General features: G+C 32.2%; 1 protein-coding gene across 8 annotated transcripts in view; it reads left to right on the top strand.

Annotated features, from left to right (window-relative positions):
- The window catches only part of LOC123704692 (segmentation protein cap'n'collar-like), a 110078-nt gene extending 95012 nt beyond the window's left edge, over window positions 1-15066 (top strand). For 7 of the 8 annotated variants that reach the window (XM_045653123.1, XM_045653122.1, XM_045653118.1 and 4 more), the window contains 11 exons: window positions 6707-6784; window positions 7212-7326; window positions 7864-7957; window positions 8605-8701; window positions 9582-9673; window positions 10064-10172; window positions 10640-10714; window positions 11436-11566; window positions 12630-12803; window positions 13534-13639; window positions 14363-15066. In XM_045653123.1, coding sequence (XP_045509079.1) covers window positions 6707-6784; window positions 7212-7326; window positions 7864-7957; window positions 8605-8701; window positions 9582-9673; window positions 10064-10172; window positions 10640-10714; window positions 11436-11566; window positions 12630-12803; window positions 13534-13639; window positions 14363-14418 — 1127 coding nt within the window. In that variant the 3' untranslated portion in view covers window positions 14419-15066. The remainder of the gene's footprint in view (window positions 1-6706; window positions 6785-7211; window positions 7327-7863; window positions 7958-8604; window positions 8702-9581; window positions 9674-10063; window positions 10173-10639; window positions 10715-11435; window positions 11567-12629; window positions 12804-13533; window positions 13640-14362) is intronic. The other variant, XM_045653121.1, reaches the window with a different exon arrangement.
- The last annotated feature ends 2252 nt before the right edge of the window (window positions 15067-17318 follow it).

The raw sequence follows: 17318 nt of genomic DNA, 5'->3' as shown, positions 1-17318 counted from the left end.
AAGTGAAACTTCTTTGGCAAGATTCAAAGATACCATAATCGTCGCCTTACTCCATGACGTGACGGTATTGCCATGACACTGAAATTTTACTCTCAACGTGCATATAAAGATGTTGCACTTCAACATTGAGCTATTATTACTACGTATAGAGAAGATATCACGAAGAAAATGTGTGCTTGGCGCGGGGCGGCTAATGAGTCATAGATTAAGCGATGTCATCGACTCACCGCCATAGAGGCGACACTTTATATTCTGTCTATTACTTATCAATTAAAAAAAATCAATGTGACAAAAATATATTTAATTAATCTTAAATTATTAATAGACTTATTCGATTAAAAACAATCAATGTAACAAAAAATTGATACGTAGCTAATTGATATTCATCTTTCCTGATTTAATCTTTTTTTAAATAATATCCAGAGTACATTCTTTCTAAATAGTATCTCAATGCTTTTCAAAAACAAATCCATTAAAATTTTATCTCGATCACTATACGAGGAAACTAAAAAAACAATTTTATTATACACTAGCCTTCCACCCGCGGCTTCGATCGCGCAGTCAAAGAAAAACCCGCATCCCGTTCCCGTTCCCGTGGGATTTCCGGGATAAAACCTATCCTATGTCCCGGGGTAAAAAGTAGCCTATGTCCTTTCTCGGGTATAAAAATATCTCTATACCAAATTTCATGCAAATTGGTTCAACAGTTAAGGCGTGATTGAGTAACAGACAGACAGACAGAGTTACTTTCGCATTTATAATATTAGTATGGATAAGTCAAGTTTTTCCTTAAACGTCAATATTTATAATATACTGTGTGAATCATCATTATCAACAATATTACATAAAACAGATTATACATATCGCATATTTTTTTTATCACTGAAAAATTGACCCAAAATATGACATGCCGTATCGGCCATTTTGGCACGACACGTGAAACTGAAACCATGGATACTAAGCTCTATTTAAATATTTAATAAATTAATATAATTGTGTTTACAATGTAATTAAAAGATAACGGTATTTGTTGGCGCGATGTTCGCGTTGACATTTGTTAATTCGCGCCATTTTCTCGACGGCAACTATCAGTGTCAAGCGTGCAAGGAGTTTTAATTAAAAATAAAAAAAGTGTTTTTTTTAATTGTGTTCTTTTTTTTGCGTTCTAAATTCAAAATGGGCAATATTTCGTACGTGTACAGATTGTTCGTTAAGAAGATTGAAAAGTGAATTAATTAATAATAATTTTACAATCTATCAAGTGAAGGACTTTTGGAATTTTACAAAAGCAAGCGACTTTGTGAAGTTCGTGTGGAACATTCCAGTGTGTTTTGGACGTTTGAATTGTGTTTTTTTTTTGTTTTTTCTTTTTCAAAAAGCCTACATATGCCATTCTTTATGCTCACCCTGATGCACAGGCAGGTGTACAACGAATATAACTGTGTTTGTATGTGTGTCTTTTGCTGTGCTCTAAGACGTGTCAGGACATCGAGCGAATCTTTAATAAAAGTACCAGTTTTCGTATTAAAAACATATAACTATTGTTTATGGGCGTTCAAATTCAGAGACTACAAGTACAAATGAATGTGACGCGTATCGAGAAATCTATTTTGATGCGATAAGGCTGTAAGCTAAAACAAATCGTCTCTGTTTGTACACGAATTAAACACGATAAAGCATTGTGTTTATCTGTGGAAAAGGGAGGAAATTTCCGAACGGAAAAACGATATTTTTGAACGATAAATTGAATCTATGGAAAAACACACGAATGTAAAAATATAGTGTGAAAATAACGGATGAGTCGTAATAATCTATCGTTATCTAAGAAAATAAAAAGGCAATAACGGATATATACACGAATACCAATTATTGAGTGTATTTAAAAGTTAATCGTATTATCAGATACAGATAATATATAAAGATTGCACAGATAATCAAGGATTAAAATGGATCTATCTATACACTACCCGTATCCTGCTTACTATGGTTTGCAACCATACTATACTAGAGTCATGTTTCCAGACCCCGCTGATTATTTGACGTATTATAAATATTATGATGGTGAGTTTCTACAAGTATAAGTTATTAATATTTATCTGTATTAATTTATTTTCTATAAAGAAAGAAAAAATGTTGTGTGGTTTTATGAAACCACACAAAACAAAAACATTTAGATAATAAACAACAACAAAAAACTTAAAACATAAAAAAAGCATAAATGTACATAATTATACTTATCTGTAGTACCTAATTTATTATCTATGTAAGGATGGCAACATTATTCAAAATGGCGGACGCGTGAAATGTCAAAATGACAGTTACAGATGCTGTCAAGCTAAATTCTGTTAAGCCGATTAGTGTGCTGTGCGGTTTTACCCGCATCGCTCCTCTCCTGTTGGTCTTAGCTTGATGATATATAGCCTATAACCTTCCTCGATAAATGGAATATCTAACACCGAAAGAATTTTTCAAATCGGTCCAGTAGTTTCTGATATTAGCGCGTTCAAACAAACAAACTCTTCAGCTTTATAATGTTAGTATAAATACATACATACACAAGGTTTTAAAAACGTTGTTGTTGAATGTTCTTTGAAATACCATTTATGAGGTAGGTATATTATTACTGCGTTTTCAAGCAAAGCTGCAGGCAATAGCTAGTTTTATATGATTTATCGTCATGATCATAAAGATTATAATATCTACCTAATAATAAAGTTAGCAAATAAAACTGAAAAATAAATAATCGTATTGTTGTTTGTGAAATTACGCTTACTGTGTGTGAGCGAGATAGACTGTCTTTAGAAAGAGACGAAAGATACAAATCATACGTCATTGAGTTGGACTTTTGAAAAACACAATGATGCGAGAATCTTATAATACTTCTAAACTAAAATATAAAGCTAATTGTTTGTTTGAATATATTAATATCAAAAACTACTGAACAGATTTAGGATATTCTTCCACTGTTAGATATGTACGTGATCCCTGAGTGCTATAGGCTGTATATGAACCACGGGCAAAGCCAGGGAGGATCGCTAGTTTTATATAAATACAGTGTAGATATATTCTTTGTAATTAATAAAATAGAACATAAAAATATCTATAACTAGCTGTTCCCCGCGGTTTTACCCGCAGTGCTTCGCTCCCGTTTGTCTTAGCGTGATGATATATATCCTACAGCCTTCCTCGATAAATGGGCTATCTAACACCGAAAGAATTTTTCAAATCGGACCAGTAGTTCGCGAGATTAGCGCGTTCAAACAAACAAACTCTTCAGCTTTATAATGTAATATATATATATATTATAAAGGCGAAAGTTTGTAAGTATGGATGTATGGATGTATGGATGTTTGTTACTCTTTCACGTAAAAACTACTGAACCGATTACAATGAAATTTAGCACACATATAGAGGGTAACTTGGATTAACACATAGGATAGTTTTTATCCCGGAAATCCCACGGGAACGGGAACTATGCGGGTTTTCCTTTGCAAACGCGGGCGAAGCCGCGGGCGGAAATCTAGTATTAGTATAGATTTAACTGTTGCAATTGCGAAATCTTTCTCAAATTAATAGGTAATAAACTTTCTAGTAGCGATATAGGCTTTTAAATATAAACACTAATTAAATATGCTATAATATTATGAACATGAAAGTTAGTTAGAATGCATGGATGGTTTCTGTATCATACAAAAAAAAAAGGACTGTGCTCTGTATGTATTTCATTATAATCAAAATCTATACTAATATTATAAAGCTGAAGAGTTTGTTTGAACGCGCTAATCTCAGGAACTACTGGTCTGATTTGAAAAATTATTTCGGTGTTAGATAGCCCATTTATCGAGGAAGGCTATAGGCTATATATCATTACGCTAAGACCAACAGGACCGGAGCCACGCGGGCGAAACCGCGGGGCACAGCTAGTATTACATACGCTCTATATCGAACCCTCGACTTATCGATTTGAAGTCCGAGTTCCTCACCACTGAGCCATCACACCACGTGATTTTATTGCAGTATTATTTTCAGTAGTATTAAATCACAGGGCAGTTCTTTGGCATATTATGATAATATATGCTGTTACATATTTTGTAAAAAGAAATTGTAATACTGACCTGATTTAAAAGAGCAACTATGGAGTTTCTTGCCGCCCGCCGGTTTTTCGCCGTAGATACTGCTTTCCGAATCGGTAGTAAATGTTAAAAATGTATAATGATGATGCAAAAGTGATTCTAGAAGTCTAATTGAATAAATAAATGTTTGAATATGAGTGTGGGAAAGAGATGGCGCTATACGATATATATAGCGCTGTCCTCTTTCCACACTGGATATAATACTGCTTCAACACATGGTGGGGGGTGGTCTAACAATTATATATTACAACATATTATGACATAACAATGTTATCAGCATATAAATCTCCTTATCAATGATTTTTTTGTCTGTCATCACGTTATCAGGGGCTTTTTACGATGTTTATCTTAATTATTTTGACATGTTTAACACCATGACTTTGCTTGTGTCCATTTGAATATGTATTGTTTAATAATTATCATTTACTTCCTACTAATATTATAAATGCGAAAGTTTGTGAGTATATCCATGCATCCATGTATGTTTGTTACTCTTTCACGCAAATACTACTGTACCGATTACAAAGAAATTTAGCACACATATAGAGTAACTTGGATTAACACATAGGATTAATTTTATCCCGGATATTCCACGGGAACGGGAACGATCCGGGTTTTGTTTCGAAAACGCGGACGAAGCCGCAGGCGGAAAACTAATTAAATATAGCATAGGTATAGATTTCCTCGATAAATGGACTATCTAACAGTGACATATTTTTTTTTTAATCGGACAGTTTCTGAGATTAGCGTGTTCGAGCAAACAGACAAAATCTTTAGCTGTATATTGCACGACGATGCGAAGCATCAGAGAGTGCTTTACGATCGAAAAATTTTTTTCGCCTCATTTTTGCAGCTATTCTTATTATTATAGCCTTGTTAGTTCACGGAATCAAGATATTTTGCATACTATTATCGAGATAATTTAATGGAGATTAATCCCATACTTTTTAAAAATTGATTTACTTCAATAGAATTGGAAAAAAACACCGAAATAGGTCAAAAAATTTTCCTGTCCGTCATGTGTGAAACCTGAAAACACTATAACTTGTGAAAAAAATCCATCATTTGAGTTAAATTTTTTTTTTAAATATTCTAATCGACGATTGTAGGTCACTGAATGCGAATGATTAATTAATTCAGTGTCGTTTAATTGCAATTAATAAAAAACGAAAACTACAAGACTGTATATCTATATATATATTTTTTTATATTTCATAATTAAATGAGCATTATGAGTCGTGCACTTTTTTTTTTTTTCCAAATATTAGTATAGATTACCTTTAATTATCCTATAGGCAATTACTAAAGCAAGCCAATTATTCCAGGCGTTACCATATTGCTCAATTCATACCCACTACATTCGTCTTTCAACTGTCATAACCACTAATCTAATTAATATAGACGAAGTAAGTAAAAAAAAGTACCTATATCTGTATAATCTTAGGTACTATCTGTCCCTACAAACGTTGTTCTGCCTTATCAGATCTACCCAATAAACACATTTCCATGATAATCGGTCCAGCCGAATGGGCTATCTAACAGTGAAAGAATTTTTCAAATCGGACCAGTAGTTCCTGAGATTACGGCATCCAAACAAACAAACTCTTCAGCTTTATAATATTAGTAACTATAGTTTATAAATGATTTTTTATATTGCCCCATGTTTTCGCATGTCACGATCATAAGAAAAAATAATCTTAATGGAATTAAGATAAGAATAACTTTATACATGAAAATGCAAGTTTCATGATAATATACTAGATAATAATATATTTATTAGTATTTCTCAAGTGCTGTCCTAAAGTGACTCCTTTTGACATGTGGTTACCTCAAGTGGCATAATATGGTTTAAAGTGACTATACGGTATATTTAAATGTCCTAAAGTTATTAAATGTTTCCTAAAGTGACTTAATCGTACTGAAATTTATCGAATGTTTCTTCTTGAATTGAATTTTTTATCATATAATTTTACCATTACCTAGTGTGTTAAAAGTGACTCTATAATACCTAAAGTTACCAAATAATGCTTTGAATGTGTTCTATCTAATGTTACCACTTACCTTGTGTCATAAAGTGACTTTATAGATCCTAAAGTTTCCTATTATGACGTAATATTACCAATGCTATAATTATTTTTATCCCGCATATTCAAAACTAGCTGTGCACCGCGGTTTCACCCGCATTGCTCCGCTCCTATTGGTCTTAGCGTGATGATATATAACGTATAGCCTTCCTCAATAAATGGGCTATCAAACACCGAAAATCGGACCAGTAGTTCTTGAGATTAGCGCGTTTAAACAAAGAAAATCTTCAGCTTTAAAATATTAAGATTTGTTGTTCCTCGTAAGCTAAATTTTATTGTAAGGAAGTACAAAAATTTTTGTATTCCCGCATATACAAAATTTTACTCTGCCATAAACAAAATTGTTATGGTTCAAATCACGTTCAAATCTACTTCCGCATATGCAAAATATATTTTACTTCCCCTAATACAAAATTAATTATAATTGCTATACTCTAGCATGTACAAAATTTCTATCCCCGCATATGCTAAATTTCATGCTCTTTACAGGCATGTACACGATGCGCATGCTAGACGGTGCGTCCGCGCACGTGCCTCAGAACCATCCGCACATGCCGATTACAACTGGTAAGTTAGTTTTGTTTATTACTGTTCATTTTATAATTTGGTAGGTTGTCTGTAGCATGGAAGAAATTTTATAGATTTTGTTTGAAGTAGCAAAATTTTGTTCAAAATTCAAATGCAAAATAATAGAACGATTAACATTGTATTGGAGATTTTTTATCCTTTTCATATAAAAAAGAGCATTTAAATTATTTAATTCGTTCTCGGTTAAAATTATTTCTAAGGTGTAACCTTTATTTAAATTACACATACATAAAAACTTCGGTGTTAATTTTTTTTTAGTCGGTATGAAGTTTTTTTATAATTTTATTATTGCTTATTAATAAATCGATGTACACCTAGGGTAGGTGTACTTTAGCAACCGCCAAAAAAATGTTATTTCATTATTTTGGGTCTTTTTTTTATTTCAAATATTTATTTTGTATTTTAGCTGAGCGGGACTCAGCATCTGACAGTGCTGTATCATCTATGGGATCTGAACGAGTACCATCGCTATCGGACGGCGAATGGTGCGACGGGAGCGATTCGGCGCAGGAGTTCCATAGGTGAGAATAGATAGACGAACAAAAAAAATTTAAAAAAGCAATTTTTTTTTATTCTATTTTTTTACGAATTATGTGTTTTGGGCTATAGGCTTGATGTTTGTTTTTTTTTTATTAACATTAACTAACTTAAAATTCCTGACGACTTCTACATTTCCCTTCGGTCAAGTACGGAATACATAATTGTTTTTTTTTTGTTTATATTTGCCAATTGCTATATAAAATTCCAAGTCTGAAATGGATAATGTTCCACTAAATGTTTTTCTTTCTAAAGTGAAGTCCCATGTCCCCTAGTGGGGTCAGGGGCAGATGCATTATACATCTGTTTCACTGATCGATTTTCTTTAGGGACAAGTAAGTGATCAGCCTTCTGTGTCCTGTCAGACCGAGACATTATTTTTCCCTTCGTCTCCACCGGGAATCGAACCCAGGACCTCTCGGCTCACGCGTCAACCACTGTACCAAGGAGGCGGTCATTTTCTTTCATTTAATTTTCTTTCTAATACATTCTAATAATAATATATATTTTCTATAAAACAGTTCAAAATTCCGCCCGTACGAGAGCGCATACGCAAGAGATAGATCGCACGCGCCGCAGAAGAAACACCATATGTTTGGGAAGAGATGTTTTCAGGTTAGTTTCTATATTTATTTTTATACAAGCTTTCCGCCCGCTGCTTCGCTTGCGTTTTGAAAGAAAAACCCGCATAGTTCCCGTTCCCGTGGGATTTAGAAACCTATCCTATATGTTAATCCAAGTTATCCTCTATATGTGTGCTAAATTTCATTGTAATCGGTTCAGTAGTATTTGCGTGAAACAGTAACAAACACACACACACACATCCTCACAAACTTACGCATTTATAATTTATTTTATTAATATACTTGAGTAATAATTAATATATTAGATTAATTTATGTTATTTTAATATGAATATGGTAATATTTTTGGTATTAAAGATTAATTCAAGTTGTTAATTTTGAAAACACAAATTCTTTGTTGATTTTAATTTTGTTTCTTTTTGTGATGTGATTTTAATATTTGGTTTAAATGTATTTGATTCCATTTCCATTTAATTTGATATCATTATACACTTACCTCCAGATTTTGACTTGATTTGATTTCAAGTTTGATTTGATTTATATTTCTGTTTCAATTCATGATACTTAATTGTATTTTATTTCGATTTTGATTTGGTGAAATTTGAATTTTGTTTGAAATTCCCTTTGATTTTTAATTTGATTCAATTCAAATTCAAATTTGATTTGATTTGATTTGCAGGAACAACCGCAACTAGAGCCTCTCGTCACACGACCGCCTGCTGTGAAATATGAATGCGAACAAACATACCACCATGATAGCATGCATATGCATAACGGTATGTATTATATTTATCTATTTACTAGCTGTATCCCGCGGTTTCACCTGAATTGCTCTTTACCTGTTGGTCTTAGCGTGATGATAGTCTATGACCTTCCTCGATGAATGAGCTATCTAACACCGAGAAAATTTTTCTAATCGGTCCAGTATTTCCCGAGATTGGCGCGTTCAAAAATACTCCTCAGCTATATAATCTTAGTACATATTCTAAAGTGAAGTGTGTGGTAAAAATGTTGATGATGAGTCATGATGATAATTTAATTATATTATTTTTAGATAATCTGATATTTAGTATCTGTTCTAGATAATATTATATAATCTGTGAAATTAATAAAAAAAATGATTATTTTGATGATCATGTAATAAATTTTATATATGATAAAGTATTTATTATAGATATTAACTATATTGATAAAAATATACTTTTCACGATATACGTGAAAAAATATAGCTAATAATCTATACTAATATTATAAAGCTGAAGAGTTTGTTTGTTTGTTTGAACGCACTAATCTCCGGAACTACTGGTCCGATTTGAAAAATTCTTTCGGTGTTAGATAGCCCATTTATCGAGGAAGGCTATAGGCTATATTTTATCACGCTACGGGCAACAGGAGTGGAGCCACGGGGGTGAAACCGCGTGGAGCAGCTAGTAATCAATATAATCCTAGTAATCACTACATAGTATAAAACAAAGTCGCTTTTTCTGTCCCTATTACCCTTTGTAGGCTTAAATCTTTAAAACTACGCAACGGATTTTGATGCGGTTTTTTTTAATAGATAGAGGTTATAAAAATAAATATATAATATTACGATGAATAATTTTCCTAATATGATAGAATATTATGAATTATAATAATTTTCATATGTATTTTCAGTGGATTTCTCTCGTCATCAATTGAACCAACACGTTCCTCTGCAGCCCGCGTTGGATTTGAACACGGCACATTCAAGTCATGCTATTATACAGGTAAATATTATTTACTAGCTTGGGGTTGAAAATTTTTTGGATATTGTTTTAATTTGCTAGTTAGAAATAATAATGAAATATGATTGTAATATGAACAAATAAAAACATGTTTGTCAAAATTATGTTTAAATTTTAATTTGTTAGTGATTTACATTTGAATTTGAATATTCCAATTAGTGTTTGAATTATTAATTTATAATTTAAAAACCGAAGTTTAAATTCAAATTATAAAGAGCAACTTAATCTCCTTTTCCCTCCCAAATCATTCATATCAAAGTCCAAATCAAATTCAAATCTTCAAATTTCAAATCAAACCCACACATTTTCAAATCAAATTTCAAATTCAAATTTCAAATCAAATCTTCAATTCAAATCAAACCAACTCCACAGAGTAACGTATCGCCCGCTCGTTTCGCGCCGGATTCCCGAGTTCGTCACAACCATACATACAGCGCACCGCTACCACCGGAACAACGGCAACCTATACGGGATAAACGAGGTGAGATTTAGTGTTTTTTGTGATTTTTTGTATTTAAAATAGTACTTTTGAAGTTAAATTAGGTATAGGTGGCGAAAAAGCGACGAAAAACGACGAATTTTGGCACTTACAGTGGGCTTTTTTGTGTTTTTTGTTTCTTAAATAGGTCGAGGTGGCGAGAAAACATCGAAAAATGGTAAAAAAACGGTTTGAGATTTTTTGTGATTTTTTGCAATTTTTTGGTCGCTGTTGTCGTTTCGAATCTTGCAATCCATGTATCTAGCTGTCTCTCCTACTTTTCTGGCCTGCTTTTCTCAATTTTTTGGGTCTTTAAAGTAATTTCGAACCTTTTCCCCTATATTTTTGGGAGCTGTAATCGTCTCTCACTTTTTATTATTTATTCATTTTATGTCTATCTAAATACTTGTCACATACCATTTCTAAATAAATATAAATATAACTAAACATGTCAATCTGTCTGTTCGCAGCTCGTCGTCTAACGGACAGTAGCGGATCGGAAAGCGGTCACTTAAGCAGAGACGAGAAGAGAGCAAAAGCGCTTGGTGAGTGGACAGATGGACATTTTTATGTTTATTTTATATAGAAAAAATATATTTTTTGACTTTCAGTCACGTGAAAAGTTTTTGAAGTGAAACTTCTTTATCGGGGTTGGAAAAAAAATTAGTGTAACATTTTTTCGTTACGCGTGACATTTTTCCGTTACGCGCCATCTTTTTCTTATCCCTACCACGCGTGATTCGACGTATTTCTGTAAAGTTGCATATAGTCAATTATTTTTTAAAAATAAGGTCATAAAAAAGTTATAAAAATAAGGTCATGTCATATCAAGCAGAAATCGTAAATGTGTGAAAATTAGAGGTAACTTCGTGATTTTTTTTTATAGAGTCAATTTTAATGTTTTATGTTTTTGATCAATCAGAACCCTCGAAAATGTCATCTAGTTTGATTTACCTAAATTTTATTTTTCAAATTTGGTCTTGAAATAAAATTTATCATCTAATAGAAGATTGATAATTTTGCTATATGCCACACTTAAAATAATTCATTTTGTTTATTTACTAGCATACCGCCCGCGGCTTCGCCCGCTTTGTCTAAAACCTAATAAATTATATACTAAGACCTTCCCATTGAATCACTCTATTAAAAAAAATCGCATCAAAATCCGTTGCGTAGTTTTAAAGATTTAAGCATACAAAGGGACATAGGGACAGAGAAAGCGACTTTGTTTTATACTATGTAGTGATAATGATGTTTCTTATTCAGGTATACCTCTAGAAGTCCACGACATAATAAACTTACCGATGGATGAATTCAACGAACGTCTATCTAAGCACGACTTAAGTGAAGCACAACTATCACTTATTCGTGACATACGGCGTAGAGGCAAGAACAAGGTAAGTTGTTGTTAAACTAGCTGTGCCCCGCGGTTTCACCCGCATTTCTCAGCTCCTGTTGGTCTTAGCGTGATGATATATAGTCTATAGCCTTCCTCGATAAATGGGCTATCTAACACCGAAAGAATTTTTCAAATCGGACCAGTAGTTCCTGAGATTAGCGCGTTCAAACAAACTCTTCAACTTTATAATATTAGTATAGATAAGTTAAAAACTTAACTGTCTTACCACAAAATACTTTAGACAGGGTTTAACTTTAAGCGCGGGTTCTCTTTAATCTGGTTTTGTCGTATTTCACATAGACAACTATTAAAGTGACAGATCCCTGGTTTAAAGTTAAACTGTGTTTAAATTGTTTTGTGGTAAGAATCCTTTTATCCTTGTCCTTCTACCGTACAATATTCTGTGTATTCGTTTATGAACCAATCGTTTGTTTTACTTCTGATATTCGTGATATTGGTCTCCCCAGTTTGGTAATATACAAAATCAAACATATTCATTCACTAGCTTCCGCCCGCGACTCCGTCCGCGCGGAAAAATTAAGAAAAACTACGATTTATTTTTTTCTACGTATTTTTCCGGGATAAGAAGTATCCTATTTTATGCCCAGGATAATAAGGTATAATTATACCAAGTTTCATCGAAATCGAACCTTTAGTTTTCACGTGATGCCTGAACATACAGACAGAATGACAGACAGACAGACAAAAATTTTTTTAATCACATATTTGGGCTTCGTATTCACACACACTCACTCACACACGCACGCACACACACACACACACACACACACACATACATAGTAATCCACTTAGCCACATATTGCTAAAACTTATCTTTTTTATATTTTAAATTTTGTTATAGTTAAGGTATAATTCGACATATCTAGAAACCTGTACACCGTTTTGATATCCAAGATACAGGCAACAGCCTAGTTTGGATGCTATTTATTTTTTCAATATTTTCAATGTACAGAATTGACCCTTCTACAGATTTATTATATGTATAGATTAAGACTACTTCTAGAAGCATTTTTCATCAATTCTTTCTCTTTTCCCCACAGGTGGCAGCACAAAACTGCCGCAAACGTAAACTCGACCAAATAACCTCTTTAGCGGACGAAGTACGTACAGTACGAGACCGCAAGTTGCGAGCTCAAAGAGATAGAGCTGCATTACTTGCTCAAAGGCAACGGCTGAAGGAACATTTCGCGGCGCTATACCGTCATGTGTTCCAGGTGAGCACACATACAGACATGTATATATTATATATATATAAAGCAAGACACAGACACACACACTATAAAAATAAAAAAAACACACTATATAGTGGAATATTATAATGTGAAGAATATACACAACATATACAGGGTGTAATCGTCAAGTGTGCACAGGCGATTATTCAGTAACTATTGCAAATATTAAAAAACTTTAAACTGATATCGAAAGTGCTTAACCTAATGACCATAATAAATTTTTAAAAATAAAACGAGAAATATCCAAAAATGTTATACCAAACACGCACACTTGCATAATAATTACTAGCAGTGCTCCGCTCCTGTTGGTCATAGCGTGATGATATCTAGCCTATAGCCTTCCCCGATAAATGGGCTATCTAACACTGAAAGAATTTTTCAAATCGAACCAGTAGTTCCCGAGATAAGCGCGTTGAAACAAACTCTTCAGCTTTATAATATTAGTATATAAGATACCAAGACACACACAGAACAACGCACAAGTCAAGACAAGACTCACGATCACGATTAAAATTGTCCAACACAAAACTCTGCCTACGCTTGTGAGTTTTCTTTTACTATTACTACATTACTATCAAGGTGTAAATTTCACTTAGACATATTTAGACGACCTTTTTAAATGAAATGATAAATGATGTTAGTCTAGTTTTTACAGCGTGTTCAAATTGTTTATTATTATAGTACTACAAAATTTCGTATGTTTATCCCACAGAACCTACGTGACGGCGAAGGTAGACCACTCTCCTCAGCGCAATACTCGCTTCAACAAGCGGCCGATGGGAATGTAGTGCTTGTGCCCAAGATGAGCCAGCATGGCGGTGAGTTCAACTCAAATACGTACTCAAACTCAAACTAAATTCAAGCTTGAAGTTGACTTGTGACTGAAAGCTGCAGTTGGAACTTAGAAGTACTCAAACTCAAACCTAATTTAGAAATGCAGAATTAAATTTAACTTAAAAAACTGATAATATAAACGCCTTTGAACTTAAATCTCGCTCAGTGTCATTGAGATAATATTACTACGGATGGAGGAGACACCACGAACAAAATCTGTGCGCCATTTTTTTGCTCTAACTAAGTTTTAAAAATTATTATCTAGTTAGGTACTTACCGATGAAAGTTATTCCTTTCCACTTTTCCGTATTATATGTGCAATATCGTAACACACACGAAGGCATATTTGATGCGTTTCACTTTAAAACAAATAAAAAATGAGCGTGCAGTTACGCCATATGGCGTATGTTGAGCGAAACATAAGTGATGTAGGCGGTGTCGTCTCCATATGTATATCTCAATGCTCAGTGTAAGATTATTTTGTTGTGGCTTTCAAAAATCGTTAGAATAATACAATTTTTTTACTTAATTCCTTAAAAAAACAGTTTCAAGCGACTTCTGTTTGTCATAAGCTTTCTCAAACATCAAATCAATATTCAATTCAAAAATTGGCCTTAACTAAGAAAGACCTTAACGCTCACGTGAAATCGAAAAAACCTTTTTCTCATAAAATCAATGTTTAAAAATACTTTTTATTATTATTCCAGATCATCCGATGAACCGTACCGACGACGATATGGACCGGAAGAAAAACTACGAGTGACGTCATCGATGACGTCACACGTCAATCCGCCTGCTCGATACACATGGATATTAATTATAAATACATAAAGAAAAATACATATACGGAAAATCGTGAAAAATTAACATATTTATGTATATGGAAAATTGTGAAAAATTAACATCCATATATGGAAAATGTGAAAAATTCGCATATGTACGAAAAATCGGGATAAATAAAACAACATGTTTAATTGTAAAAAAGTTTATATATATGGAAAATCTTGGAAAAATACACATACCTATATGGAGTATCAGATAAAAACCAACAAAAACTGAAAAAGCGTGTGTAATAGTTTTTTTTTTTAGATTTTTTGTTAATTTGAAAAACGGTCAATAGATGGCGCTGTTATTAAAAATACATATTTCATTTTTTGTTGATTCCTTTTTTTTGTATATACGAGTACAGATTTTTGTTGAAGGCAGTTATAAATGATGGTAGGAAATTTACTTTTTTGTTACATATGTCTTCAGTTAATTAAAAATATATGAAAAATTGTGAAAAGGTTTTCAAATATGTTTTGCACAGGCTTTTAAATAAAAAACAAGTTTTTTTAGAAATATAGACCAAGTAAGATTTAATATATTTATTTAGAATATTTATTTACAATAACAATAAATTTTCACGGAATAAAAATAATAACAAGATAAGTCAGTTTCTAATAAAAATATAAAATAAGAAACACAAAAGATACCTGTTTTTCTTATTTTTGTACTTTACTATGGAAAAATCGATTTATTTGAGAATTGCTAAGAAAGCAATTTTCAAAAACAATTAATTTTACGATATGTCACCAAATGGAGTTGATCTTCATTTAGCATTTTACGTAAAAAAAATGCCGCCATTTTTTTTTATTTTGGCGGGAAATCGTCAAAAATTCCCGCCTTTTTTTGACACGGCGAAAAAAGCAGTGCTTTAAAATTATGAAAATATGTCGATGTGATAGAAAAGCTATTCCATTTTCGGTTAGATTCAATTTAGTTTTGAGTTTAGTGGCAGTAAAAGAAATAACATAATATACCGTCTTTTTACAAAACAAACCAACTAAAAACCGGGTTTTAACTTAAGTAAAGTAAAGTAAGTTAAAACCATGGTTTAAGTAAAAGTTTTATAACAAAACATGTGAGTTAAACTATAGATAACAAGTTTAAACCTCTGTTAAAGTTAAACCATGACTTAATAGTCTCGGTTTATACCAAGTTTTTGTAATAAGACGGTAAGCGTTTAACTTGAGAATCACACGAAAAATTTTCAATTAAAAATGTCGTTGTGATTGTCACGAAAAACGCATTAACATAAGCAAAATGTCAAACGACATTTACGTTGCAATAATATTAAAATTAACGACTTAAAACCATTAACTGTAATATATTTTTCATTAGGAATCTATTTATGTATATTATTATATTATAGGGTAACACTGTTATAGTTAAAAATGTTGTAACACAGAATTTTTTTTGTTTCGATCTCCGGTCGTCTATTTTGAAAGTACAAACGTTCAGAAATGTAAAAAAATACGTGTTTCCGGGTGGACATTTTGCAAAAATGATGAAAAATATGTAAAAATAAAGTCCAAAATGTCCATTTGGGAATGTAGTTTTAATAAATCTAATTTGAAAGATCATTATTTTGTTTTTAACACTGATCTTTTAGATTTTAAGAGGAGTTATAGCCATAGGATTTTGTCACTTGTGTCGGCAAACGTTTTTTGAAGACAACATTTTAATTTTAATAAGGGCTGATTTTTCAATCGTTGGTTAAAACTTATTCATCGAATAACGTATTAAACTACCATTTCAAAAATGTATTCTAATTGTCCGTATATGACAGTTTACAGGTGACATTTTAAAATGTTCGTGTAATACTTTATTGGACGGATAAATTTTAACCAAGGATTGAAAAATCGGCGCTAAAAAGTAAGAAAAAAACATTTAATATCACATATGTATGTACTCGAAGTACTCGAAGTATGTACTTCGAGTGATTCTTTTTCACATTGAAAAATGTTGTCTTTGAAAATATTTTAATCTATGGTGCATATATTTAATTATATATTAGATCGCTTTGCAAGGAAGAAATATAAATTAAGTGAACATAGGCGACGGGTAACGCATTTTAAATAAGTTTTTTAATAAAGGCTTAGCGTGACAATTTGTTGTTTTATTTTTTCACCTATAAATCTAACCCACATATTAAAAAGAGAAGTATTTTGTGGCTTTTGACTTTGAGATATACATATTGACTATAAGATTAAAAAAAATGAATGACCTCATTTACACTTGCTTCAAGTTACACTAATTGTATTAATTTCATTTTAAAATTCAACACACTGAAATACGGCCAGTTTCGATACCGGTTTCTAACCAATTAAAATGCAGTTCCATCAAGAAGTAACATTATTACTTTACAAAGGACATCTCAGTATCATTAAAGATTGGTCTGTTTTAATTTAAGCCATATATTTTATAATAAAATATACCTTCTGATGGTAAAATGTTAAATGTTTACGAAAAGGTCTCTAATTTAAGTAATTTTCATATATGCAAACAGACACAGAAGGCTGATCACCTAATTGTCTCCAAATAAAATCGATCAGTGAAACAGAAATATAAAAAATGCATAAATGTATAATCTGCCCCACTAGGGGACACGAGAATTTAATTTGCACAAGTGTGAGATCGACTAAATTTCCTATTGCCAATAACTATTCAATAACGTACGTAGGACTATTTCACAAATAGGTATGTAGTGTAAAAAATTAAAAACCAAATTTAAGTTTAGATACATTTAGTCGTATTCACATTTCACATAGGTACCTATGTTATGTTACATGATGATAAAAGTAGTAGCAATGTGTTATGTGGATAGATACCTTGTGATGC

Source organism: Colias croceus, chromosome 30 (assembly GCF_905220415.1).
Source record: "Colias croceus chromosome 30, ilColCroc2.1".
Lineage (NCBI taxonomy): Eukaryota > Metazoa > Arthropoda > Insecta > Lepidoptera > Pieridae > Colias > Colias croceus.
Note: the sequence above shows the minus strand (reverse complement) of the source record. Positions and strands in the feature narration are given on the sequence as shown.